The sequence below is a fragment of the Corythoichthys intestinalis genome, chromosome 6, assembly GCF_030265065.1.
Source record: "Corythoichthys intestinalis isolate RoL2023-P3 chromosome 6, ASM3026506v1, whole genome shotgun sequence".
NCBI lineage: Eukaryota > Metazoa > Chordata > Actinopteri > Syngnathiformes > Syngnathidae > Corythoichthys > Corythoichthys intestinalis.
Window position 1 is genome coordinate 51811296 of NC_080400.1, and position 13315 is coordinate 51824610.

Sequence of the window (13315 nt, forward strand, 5' to 3'; positions counted from 1 at the left end):
AAAAGTAATTAATTAGATTACTCATTACTGAAAAAAATAACGCCGTTAGTAACGCCGTTATATTGTAACGCCGTTATTAACAACACTGGCCGTAACAGGTTCACACTATGTTTTGACGGACAAGTGGGCGGTACCATTCAGGAGAGCGGAGTTGTGACGTCACGTGGGTAGGGTCTATAGCATTCAAAAGTACGACGTTGAGAAAAGTAGTGGCTATGATACAAATAACCTTGACTTGAAGTTTTCACGCGATCACATTGTGCATTCTGTCATGTTTCTTCTAAGCGTTTTTGTTTGTCTGTTGGAGGTGTATGTGGTGTAAACAGGAAAACCCATGGCCCTGACGTCTATACTAGGACAGATAATTTTCTCCAGGGTATTTTGCGACTAATTTTTGATACAAGGCCATTATCCGTCCTAGTGTCGACGTTTAGAGCATGTGTAAACCGGAAAACGCGAACACAAGTGCGGAAATAAAGCGGAAGTCGCGGTACACGAAGCCGTCTGTCATGGCGGCGGAGGCGTGTCAACAAATAGTGTGACGTCACGATGACAGGTGCCTTTCAACTCTTTGATGCTTTGATCTTCTCTTTCCGATATAAGTTGTTTTTTCGTGATGAATTACTACACCAAATGCCAAAGAAGCAGACAAGTGTTGCTGTCGTTGGTGAGCATCTTCCTTTCTAAAGATAAGCAAGTAAGAAATCCTATTTACTTGTTTTGAGAGACATTGGAATTGTGGTGTTTTTTGTATTGATCATGTTTCCACATAAGCTGAATAGTGCAGTGTTAACTTTTTTTTCTTTTAATTTCATCTGATAGTCTAAGCATAGATGACTGATAACTTTCATACTTCTAATCATGCAAAAAAACACGTTATTGATGGCAGTGTTTATGTGGTTTCCATTTATTTTAACACTTGGGAAAAAATGCTGTCCTCAATTGTATGGTTTTTATTTAAAGTGTAAACGTGACTGACTGAAAACATTTAAACTTGTATCAAGGTAAAATACATTTAACTGACGTCCGTGTTATTCTGTTTTCCATTGTTTTTTACATTTATAATGAAAACATGATTGCTGATGTGAAGTCTATGCTTTATAGTGATAGGAAAAAAATCCTAAAATACATTTGACTAATTCCAGTATGTTTTTGTCTTTTACTTGCAGGTGTATGCATGGCGATGATGTGGCACTTCCTTTGGCCTTCTGTCCTCGTGGGAGTGTTTCTCAGCATTTGTCCAGCATGCCCTCTGGAAATCCAGAAGGAAATGAACCACTACTACGTCGCCAGGGGGTCAAGTGTCCAGCTACCCTGTGCGTACACTCACACCGTGGACTCTCAGCAGTACACGGAGGTCTTGTGGAGTATCGAGTCTGCAGACCGAGAGGAGCAACCCATCATTTGGTTTACTGGCGGCCGCTTGTATTCCGATTTGTACAAACCAATGGAGGGGAGGGTCCACTTCACATCAGCCGATCCCCAAAATGGAGACGCGTCTATCATCATCAAAGATGTACGTCCGTCAGACACAGAGATGTACCGCTGTCTGGTGAAGAAGTTACCAGAACTGGATAAGAAGATCTTAGACCTGACAGTCATAGAGGCACCCAGTCAGCCTCTGTGCAGTGTGGACGAAGAAGACAACAGTATGACGCTGAAATGCAGCTCTCTGCAAGGCACCCCACCTTTGCATTACATCTGGTCCAAGACCAGCGGAAATAAGGTCTTGCCTACACAGGCCATTGTCGACCCCACAGGAGCCACCTTGCATTTCAACATCACCGAGCGGGAGTGTGGAAGCTATCGCTGCACGGTGGAAAGTATGGTGGGCACCAAACACTGTGACCTTCACCTGGACTGTTTGCTGCCCCTGGCCAACAATGTGAGCAGTCCACAATTGCTGACATCCACTGCAGTTGCTGCAATCGTTGTCATTATCACCACACTCTTCATTGTCACAGTTGTCCTTGCCGTATTCCTCTACCGCAAACGAAAAGAGCAGCACCAGGAAATTGAAATGGAAAAATAATTTAATGTTGTTCATTTGTTAATGTTTGATAACAAATTGTTGACATTGTTTGTTATGTTAAATCTTTTACCGCAATGGCATTTTGATTTTTATCTCACTTTTGAATCTATTAAACAAGTTCTATGTTATTTCTAGTATGTCGGTTGTGTTTTTTTATACATATATACAGTACTGTAAATGTAGAAATTGTAGAACTGGCCAAATTGACAGAAAACTGAAAGGTTACACTTGGGGGAAAAAAAACACATTCTGTAAAGTTAAACATCAACTTTATTTTAACACCTAATGGGAAACTGATCTGGACTGATCATGAGTTAATGTAAAATAAATAAATACGTAAAAAAATAAATAAAACTCGGGAGCAGTAGAAATTATGGAGGGGTCCACCTTCAAATAAAGAATATTTACAAACAAACGCTGTAGTAAACTATAAAGACAGGTAATACCACACTACTTCAAGCTTATATTCCTCCTAATATTAGAAAAATTAGTTAAATTAATAAAATTAAATCTTGACTTTAATAATATGTGCGCTACACTGCCTCTAAGAGGCCAGACTCCCACGCAGCAGCAAATCAGTAGTTATTTTTAAATTGTTTTTTATTGCAATTATTAAACATTAGTTCATAAGTAATTTATTGAAAACTCGAGGCAACACTCACTCACATGACACTCATGAGCAAAAAAATTGGGTGTGCTATCTTTGAAAAAACAGCTCGATGTATTTATTATCTATTTTTGAGGGACTTTTTTTTTTTTTTTTTTTTTTTAAATCTCCAAATTGTTCAGATTTAGCGATTTGAAAGGTTTATGTGTTAAGTGTTGGATTATACACAAACTGTCTTTTGATCATGAGTAAAAAATAAAAAGTTTGGTACTGGCATTTTATTACTATACCGTGGATGTAAAAAGTCGTCGCATTCCCGATCAAATGTATTTGTTAATTAAAAAGTAAAACAAATCATTTAAAAGTTTCCACGTTTCATGTGTCCTATAACCTGCAAACTCAATTAAGAGTAAAAAGCATCCGAGACGTAAAGACAGACCTGCAACCATATAAGCTGCCTCTAAATAATTCCAAATAAATTTCCTTCATTTTAAGAGAATTTTTACTGGAATTTCTTTTACCTCTGTGGAAGCTTGAATATTATGTGCTTGTACTGCCATTCAATGTAAACTGCTCATAATTTCCTCCATCTTGTCTGAGGCCAGTGCTTCTCAATTGTTTTCTGGTACGCCCTCCCCCCGGAAGACGTGTTTCGCGCCCCCCAACTCTCTGCAACAACTGTAAATAGTATCATTTGTTCATAATTTTTTCATTATTATAAGTACACCTCTGCTTATTGTTTTGTCCTTTTAATGTTAAAGAGAAAAAGGTAATATCGATAAATTTATATAATCGTATCATTAAATAATAATAATATAATTAAAATAAATCAAGTATAACTGTATTAACATTGTTTTGTATGTAACAGAAAAGGCCTAAAGTGCCTATGACAACATGTTTATATCATATTTCATGCGGTATTTTATGCTCCTGAATGAAATGGACCACTTAGATGTGTGTGGACGTGATCGATTTGTTAATTCAATTTTTTGAATCCCGCACCATGAAAATGAGTGACTTCCTGGATTGAGGAAGAATGCGAATGTGACGTCAGCCGGGTCACCATCTCACAATACAGCCATTACTATATACAGTGCTGGCCAAAAGTATTGGCACCCCTGCAATTATGTCAGATAATGCTCAATTTCTCCCAGACAATGATTGCAATTACAAATGCTTTAGTAGTAATAGCTTCATTTATTTTGCTTGCAATTAAAAAACACAAAAGAGACCGATAAAAATTAAATCATTATCATTTTACACAAAACTCCAAAAATGGGCCTGACAAAAGTATTGGCACCCTCAGCCTAATACTTGGTAGCACGACCTTTAGACAAAATAACTGCGAACAACCCCTTCCGGTATTCATGAATGAGATTCTTACACGTTCTGCTGAAATTTTAGACCATTCTTCTTTGGCCAACTGCTCCAGGTCTCTGAGATTTGAAGGGTGCCTTCTCCAAACTGCCATTTTCAGATATCTCCACACGTGTTCTATGGGATTCAGGTCAGGTCTCATTGCTGGCCACTTTAGAAGTCTCCAGTGCTTTCTCTCAAACCATGTTCTAGTGCTTTTTAAAGTGTGTTTTGGGTCCTTGTCCTGCTGCCGGAACACCCATGACCTCTGAGGGAGACCCAGCTTTCTCACACTGGGCCCTAATTTATGCTGCAAAATGTGTTGGCAGTCTTCAGACTTCATAAAACCATGTACACGGTCAAGCAGTCCAGTGCCAGAGGCAGCCAAGCAACCCCAAAACATCAGGGAACCTCCGCCACGTTTGACTTTGGGGACTGTGTTCTTTACTTTGAAGCCCCCCCCCCACCCCCCTAAAATCTATGTTGATGCCTTTTCCCAAAAAGCTCTACTTTTGTCTCATCTGACTAGAGAACATTCTTCCAAAATGTTTTTGGCTTTCTCAGGTATGTTTAGGCAAACTCCAGCCTGGCTTTTTTTTTTTTGTCTCTGGGTCAAAAGTGGGGTCTTCCTGAGTATCCTACTATAAAGTCACTTTTCATTCAGACACCAATGGATAGCACGGGTTGACAATGTTATACTCTCGGACTGCAGGACAATTTGAACTTGTTTGAATGTTAGTCGAGGTTCTTTATCCAACATCCGCACACTCTTTGGTTGAAATCTCTAGTCAATTTTTGTTTCCCGTCCACATCTAGGGAGGTTTGTAACAATGGGCTTTACACTTATTGATGACACTGCGCACAGTAGACACAGGAACATTCAGGTCTTTGGAGATTGACTTGTAACCTTGAGATTGCCCATGCTTCCTCACAATTTTGCTTCTCAAGTCCTCAGACAGTTCTTTGGTCTTCCTTCTTCTCTCCATGCTCTATGTGGTACACACAAGGACACAGAGCAGAGGTTGAGTCAACTTGAATCAATTTTAACTGGCTGCAAGTGTGAATTAGCTATTGCCACCACCTGTAATGTACCAAAGGTAAGTAAGTTCATCCCGTGCCCCAACAAAGACATTATTGTGGTTGAGGGCCATGAACATAAATAATACTTGACTTTCAGTGTTTGTAAGGAATTCAGCATCCACTACTGAAAGTGCTATAATTGTCTATTAATAGGTGCTCTCTATGGGCTGATAGGCTATTAGTGCTATCAGAAGTAAATTTGAAATGCTTAACTTTAGAAAATGTATTTTCTGATGAAACAAATATCAGCCTATATGCATGCGACAAACAGGTCATAGACTCCCGGGAACTTAAATCTTTAATTTTGTGCACAATTGTTTTGGTTTTTTTTTTTGAAAATGAGATTGATAATCTTGAACATTTGTTTTTTCAGTGTGATATAGTGCAATTGTTCTGGAGGGATATGCAGAGCTGGTTTCAGTCCAAACAAATTGATCTTTCAAAGTGGACAGTGGATTCAATGAAGTTTGAAATGTTTGGCACAAATAAATATTTGTTTATGTGATCAATGTGATTTGTAATACTTGTTTTTTTTCTTCACAAATGCAGATACTTTCAAAGAAAATCTTGTTTTGAACATCGGATGAATGAGTTTCTTCTTGGGTATAGGTCTCTGAAGCTGTTTAATAAGAAAAAAATCCCTTGATTTGGAGTCAGATTGAGAGATTTGACATTTCTTTGAAAAGCCCCGTGATCGTAAGAGAGTGGGTGCGTAGGTGTATGTGTGTGTTGGGGTGGCTGAATGCAAACATAAAAATATTTCGCTAGTAAAATTTTGAGTTTGTTATGTCGCCCTCTTTTGGTTAAATTAGACCATGACCATGCAACTGCTTAAAAAATATACATACTGATTGTCATAGATATAGAATTCAAAAGTACGACATTGTGAAAAGTAATGGCTATAATACAAATAACTTTGACTTGAAGTTTTCATGCGATCACATTGTGCATTCTGTCATGTTTCTTCTAAGCGTTTTTGTTTGTCTGTTGGAGGTGTGTGTGGTGTAAACAGGAAAACCCATGGCCCTGATGTCTATACTAGGACAGATAATTTTCTCCAGGGTATTTTGCGACTAATTTTTGATACCTGTCCACACTTCAAGTTTAAGGTGCGTTTAATTACACTTTTAAGGCCATTATCCGTCCTAGTGTCGACATTTAGAGCACGTGTAAACCGGAAAACGCGAGCACAAGTGCGGAAATAAAGCGGAAGTTGCGGTACACGAAGCCGTCTGTCATGGCGGCGGAGGCGTGTCAACAAATAGCGTGACGTCACGATGACAGGCCCCTTTCAACTCTTTGATGCTTTGATCTTCTCTTCCCGATATAAGTGTTTTTTTCGTTATGAATTTCTACACCAAATGCCAAAGAAGCAGACAAGTCGTTGGTGTGCATCTTCTTTCCTAAAGATAAGCAAGTAAGAAAACCTATTTACTTGTTTTGAGAGACATTGGAATTGTGTTTTGTATTGATCATGTTTCCACATAAGCTGAATAGTGCAGTGTTAACTTTTTTTCTTTTAATTTCATTTGATAGTCTAAGCATAGATGACTGATAACTTTCATACTTGTAATCATGCAAAAAAACATGTTATTGATGGCAGTGTTTATGTGTTTTCCATTTATTTTAACACTTGGGGAAAAAAATTGCTGGCCTCAATTGTATAGTTTTTATTTAAAGTGTAAACATTCATTCATTCATTCATTTTCCATGCCGCTTATTCCTCACGAGGGTCGCGGAGGTGCTGGAGCCTATCCCAGCTAACTTCGAGCAGTAGGCAGGGGACACCCTGAATTGGTTGCCAGCCAATCGCAGGGCACAAGGAGACACACAACCATTCACGCACACACTCACACCTATGGACAATTTAGAGTGTTCAATCAGCCTACCATGCATGTTTTTGGGATGTGGGAGGAAACCGGAGTTCCCGGAGGAAACCCACGCAGGCACGGGGAGAACATGCAAACTCCACACAGGAAGGCCGAAGCCCAGGATTGAACCCTTGATCTCAGAACTGTGAGGCAGACGTTCTAACCACTCAGCCACCGTGCCGCCTAAAGTGTGAACATGAATGATTGAAAACATTTAAACTTGTATCGAGGTAAAATACATTTAACTGATGTCAGTGTTATACTGTTTTCCATTGTTTTTTTACATTTATAATGAAAACATGATTGCTGATGTCTATGCTTTATAGTGAGAGAAAAAAATCCTAAAATACATTTGAATAATTCCAGTATGTTTTTTTCTTTTACTTGCAGGTGTATACATGGTGATGATGTGGCACTTCCTTTGGCCTTCTGTCCTCCTGGGAGTGTCTCTCAACATTTGTCCAGCATGCCCTCTGGAAATCCAGAAGGAAATGAACCACTACTACGTTTCCAGAAGGAAATGAACCACTACTACGTTGCCAGGGGGTCAAGTGTCCAGCTACCCTGTGCGTACACTCACACCGTGGACTCTCAGCAGTACACGGAGGTCTTGTGGAGTATCGAGTCTGCAGACCGAGAGGAGCAACCCATCATTTGGTTTACTGGCGGCCGCTTGTATTCCGATTTGTACAAACCAATGGAGGGGAGGGTCCACTTCACATCAGCCGATCCCCAAAATGGAGACGCATCTATCATTATCAAAGATGTACGTCCGTCAGACACGGAGATGTACCGCTCTCTGGTGAAGAAGTTACCAGAACTGGACAAGAAGATCTTAGACCTGACAGTCATGGAGGCACCCAGGCAGCCTCTGTGCAGTGTGGACGAAGAAGACAACAGTATGACGCTGAAATGCAGCTCTCTGCAAGGCACCCCACCTTTGCATTACATCTGGCCCAAGTCCAGCGGAAATAAGGTCTTGCCTCCTCAGACCACTGTGGACCCCACAGGAGCCACCATGCATTTCAACATCACCGAGCGGGCGTGTGGAAGCTATCGATGCACGGTGGAAAGTATGGTGGGCACCAAACACTGTGACCTTCACCTGGACTGTTCACTGCCCCTGGCCAACAATGTGAGCAGTCCACGATTGCTGACAACCACGGCAGTTGCTGCAATCGTTGTCACTATCACCACACTCTTCATTGTCACAGTTGTCCTTGCCGTATTCCTCTACCGCAAACGAAAAGAACAATCCCAGGACATTGAATTAGAAAAATAGTTCTATGTTTTTCATTTGTTAATGTTCGATAAGTGATTATCACAATTGTTGACATTGTTTGTTATGTTAAATCTTTTACCGCTATGGCATTTTGATTAAAATCTCACTTTACTCATGTGTTGAATCTATTAAACAAGTTCTATGTTATTTCTAGTACGTCAGTTGTCTTTTTCATACACTTCACACACTACATTTTACACACTACAAAACTAAAAGGTTACACTTGGGCAAAAAAGCACATTTTGTAAAGTAAAACATACACTTCATTTTAACACCTAATGGAAAACTGATCTTGATCCTGACTGATCATGAGTTACTGTAAAATAAATAAATACAGAAAAAAAAAAACTCGCGAGCAGTAGAAATTAAGGAGTTCACCTTCAAATAAAACATATTTACAAACAAACACTGTAGTAAACCATAAAGACAGGTGATACAACACTACTTCAAAGCTTATATTCCTCCTTTGTGAAAAAGTAGTTCAATTAATAAAATTAAATCTTGACTTTAATCGTGTGCACCACACTGTCCCTCGGAGGCCAGATTCCCACACAGCAGCAAAGCAGTAGTTATTTTTGAAATTGTTTGATATTGCTATTATTAAACATTAGTTTCATAGGTAATTTATTGAAAACCTTAGGCAACACTCACTCACATGACACTCATGAGCAAAAAAATGGGTCGGCTATCTTTGATAGTTAACTACGACAAAAACAGCTAGATGTATTTATTATCTTTCTTTGAGGGATTTTTTTTTTTTTTCAAATCTCCAATTTGTCCAGATCTAGCGATTTGAAAGGTTTATGTGTTAAGTGTTGGATTATACATAAACTGTCTTTTGACCGAACATGAGTAAAAAAGTTTGGTACTGGCATTTTATTACTATACTGTGGAAATAAAAAGTCGTCACAATCCTGATCAAATGTATTTGTTAATTAAAAAGTAAAATAAATCATTTAAAAGTATCCACGTTTCATGTGTCCTATAACCTGCAAACACAATTAAGAATAAAACGCATTCTAGACGTAAGACAGACCTGCAACCATATAAGCTGCCTCTAAATAATTTTAAATTCCGTTATTTTAAGAGAATTTTTACTGGAATTTCTTTTACCTCTGTGGAAGCTTGAATATTATGTGCTAGTACTGCCATTCAATTTAACTATTCATAATTTCCTCCATCTTGCTTAGGCCAGTGCTTCTCAATTATTTTCTGTTACACCCTGCCTCCGGAAGACGTAAATGTTTCGCGCCCCCCAATTGTCTGCAACAACTGTAATTAGTATCATTTGTTCATAATTTTTTTATTATTATAAGTACACCTCTGCCTAATGTTTTGTCCTTTTAATGTTAAAGAGAAAAAGGTAATATCGATACTTATATAATCGTATCATTAAATAATAATAATATAATTAAAATAAATAAAGTATAACTTCATTAACATTGTTTTTATGTAACAGAAAAGGCCTAAAGTGCCTATGACAGCAAAAAGCATGTTTATGTCATATTTCGCGCTGTATTTTATGCTCCTGAATGAAATGGACCACTTGGATGTGTGTGGACGCGATTGATTTGTTTATTCCATTTTTGGAATCCCGCGCCATGAAAATGAGTGACTTCCTGGATTGAGGAAGAATGCGAATGTGACGTCAGCCGGGTCACCATCTCACAATACAGCCATTGCTATATACAGTGCTGGCCAAAAGTATTGGCACCCATGCAATTCTTTCAGATAATGCTCAATTTCTCCCAGAAAATGATTGCAATTACCGTAATTTCTGGACTATAAGGTGCACCTGACTATAAGCCGCCAGCCACCAAATTTGACATGAAAACGGCATTTATTCATAGATGAGCCGCACTGGACTATAAACCGCAGTTGTCCTCATTGTATCATGGGATATTTACACCAAAAGATATTAACTGGTAACACTTCATTTGACAATGGCATCATAAGACTGTCATGAAACCAAATGAACCACCATTAAGCTTTGAACCAATTTGGTGCAAAGCCTTATTGTTTTAAAAATTCTCATTTGGCTGTCACTGCTCCCTTGGGGGAAACAGTCAACCTCTGCTGCCACCTGCTGTCAACACTGTTGTCATCCAACATTCCTCCTAGCATGCATTGCGGCGCTACGGATGTAAAAACAATCAAAATTCATGTGCTGTGCTAATTATTTCTGCAGTTACTGTTCCAGTTGTTTCCTAAATTGCTAGTTACGGTATTTGGTAACATTTTCTTGGATAGTGGTGTCATAATACTGTCATAATTACATGACACTGTCATAGGCATTATTGAATGTTTATAATAGATGTCGGTTAGTGTCATCCAGCAAATTATCTCACTTTTGAATGGACGTAAAAGATCTGAGCTGGACATAAATGGAGTTAGTGACATAATATGCAACATGACACATTTTGACATCTGTCATAATAATTCAGTAATGCCCATGATAGTGTCGTTTCATTTCATAATTATGACGTTCTTATGACAGTCTTATGATGCCGCTGTCAAACAAAGTGTTACCTATTAACCCAAATAAATCATCAAATATGCCCCACTGGACTATAAGCCGCAGGATTCAAAATGAGGGAAAAAAGTAGCGGCTTATAGTCCAAAAATTAGGGTACAAATGTTTTGGTAGTAATATCTTCATTTATTTTGCTTGCAATTAAAAAACACAAAAGAGACTGGGGGAAAAAATTAAATCATTATCAGTTGTATTGCAGATCATTTTGCCTACACTTATACAATACAAATAGCGTGACGTCACGATGACAGGTCCCTTTGAACTCTTTGATGCTTTGATCTTCTCGTTCCGAAATAAGTTGTTTTTTCGTTATAAATTAGTACACCAAATGCCAAAGAAGCAGACAAGTGTTGCTGTCGTTGGTGTGCATCTTCCTTCCTAAAGTTAAGCAGGTAAGAAATCCTATTTCCTTTTTTGAGAGACATCAGAATGTAAACATGACTGAAAGCATTTAAACTTGTAATGAGGCAAAATACATGTAACTGATGTTAGTGTTATACTGTTTTCCATTGTTTTTTTACATTTGTAATGAAAAAATGGTTGCTGATGTCTATGCTTTATAGTGACAGAAAAAAAACATAAAATACATTTGATTAATTCCAGTATGTTTTTGTCTTTTACTTGCAGGTGTATACAAGGCGATGATGTGGCACCTCTTTTGACCATCTGTCCTCCTGGGAGTGTTTTTCAACATTTGTCCAGCATGCCCTCTGGAAATCCAGAAGGCAATGAACCACTACTACGTCGCCAGGGGGTCACGTGTCCAGTTACCCTGTGCGTACACTCACACCGTGGACTCACTCGTGGAGCAATCCATCATTTGGTTTACTGGCGGCCGCTTGTATTCCGATTTGTACAAACCAATGGAGGGGAGGGTCCACTTCACATCAGCCGAATCCCAAAATGGAGACGCGTCTATCATCATCAAAGATGTACGTCCGTCAGACACGGAGATGTACCGCTGTCTGGTGAAGAAGTTACCAGAACTGGACAAGAAGATCTTAGACCTGACAGTCATGGAGGCACCCAGTCAGCCTCTGTGCAGTGTGGATGAAGAAGACAACAGTATGACGCTGAAATGCAGCTCTCTGCAAGGCACCCCACCTTTGCATTACATCTGGTCCAAGTCCAGCGGAAATAAGGTCTTGCCTCCTCAGACCACTGTGGACCCCACAGGAGCCACCTTGCATTTCAACATCACCGAGCGGCAGTGTGGAAGCTATCGCTGCACGGTGGAAAGTATGGTGGGCACCAAACACTGTGACCTTCACCTGGACTGTTCGCTGCCCCAGGACAACAATGTGAGCAGTCCACGATTGCTAACAACCACTGCAGTCACTGCAATCGTTGTCACTATCACCACACTCTTCATTGTCACAGTTGTCCTTGCCGTATTCCTCTCCCGCAAACGAAAAGAGCAACACCAGGACATTGAAATGGAAAAATAATTCGATGTTGTTCATTTGTTAATGTTTGATAACAAATTGTTGACATTTTTTGTTATGTTAAATCTTTTACCGCAATGGCATATTGATTTTTATCTCACTTTAATCTCACTTTTGAATCTATTAAACAAGTTCTATGTTATTTCTAGTAAGTCAGTTGTCTTTTTCATACACTTTTAAATGTTGAAATTGACAGAAAATTAAAAGGTTACACTTGGGCAAAAAAAAAAAAAAAAACCCACATTTTGTAAAGTAAAACATGCACTTCATTTTAACACCTAATGGAAAACTGATCTTGACTGATCATGAGTTACTGTAAAATAAATAAATCCAGAAAAAAATTAATGAAATAAAACTCGCGAGCAGTAGAAATTATGGAGTTCACCTTCAAATAAAAAATATTTACAAACAAGCACTGTAGTAAACCATAAAGACAGGTGATACAACACTACTTCTAAGCTTATATTCCTTCTATGTGAAAAACTAGTTTAATTATTCAAATGAAATCTTGACTCTAATAATGTGTGCGCCACACTGTCCCTAGGAGGCCAGACTCACACACAGCATCAAAGCAGTAGTTATTTTTTAATTTGTTTTTTATTGCAATTATTAAACATTAGTTTCATAAGTAATTTATTGAAAACCTGAGGCAACACTCACATGACACTCATGAGCAAAAAAATTGGGTGGGCTCTTTGAAAAAACAGCTAGATGTATTTATTATGTATTTTTGAGGGACTTTTTTTGGTTTGTTTTTTAAATTTACAAATTGTTCAGATTTAGCGATTTGACAGGTTTATGTGTTAAGTGTTGGATTATACCTAAACTGTCTTTTGACCGAACGTGAGTAAAAAATAAAAAGTATGGTCCTGGCATTTTATTATTATACTGTGGATATAAAAAGTCATCGCGTTCCTGATCAAATGTATATGTCAATTAAAAAGTAAAACAAATCATTTAAAAGTTTCCACGTTTCATGTGTCTTATAACCTGCAAACTCAATTCAGAATAAAAAGCATCCTAGACGTACAGACAGACCTCCAACCATATAAGCTGCCTCTAAATAATTCCAAATAAATTTCCGTTATTTTAAAGAGCATACGACAGGA

General features: G+C 38.5%; 1 protein-coding gene across 1 annotated transcript; it reads left to right on the forward strand.

Annotated features, from left to right (window-relative positions):
• The first annotated feature begins 1177 nt into the window (after positions 1–1177).
• Positions 1178–2032, forward strand: LOC130917103 (coxsackievirus and adenovirus receptor homolog). Its single transcript, XM_057838191.1, has one exon. It carries the CDS (start codon positions 1178–1180, stop codon positions 2030–2032), a length of 855 nt encoding a protein of 284 aa, XP_057694174.1.
• The last annotated feature ends 11283 nt before the right edge of the window (positions 2033–13315 follow it).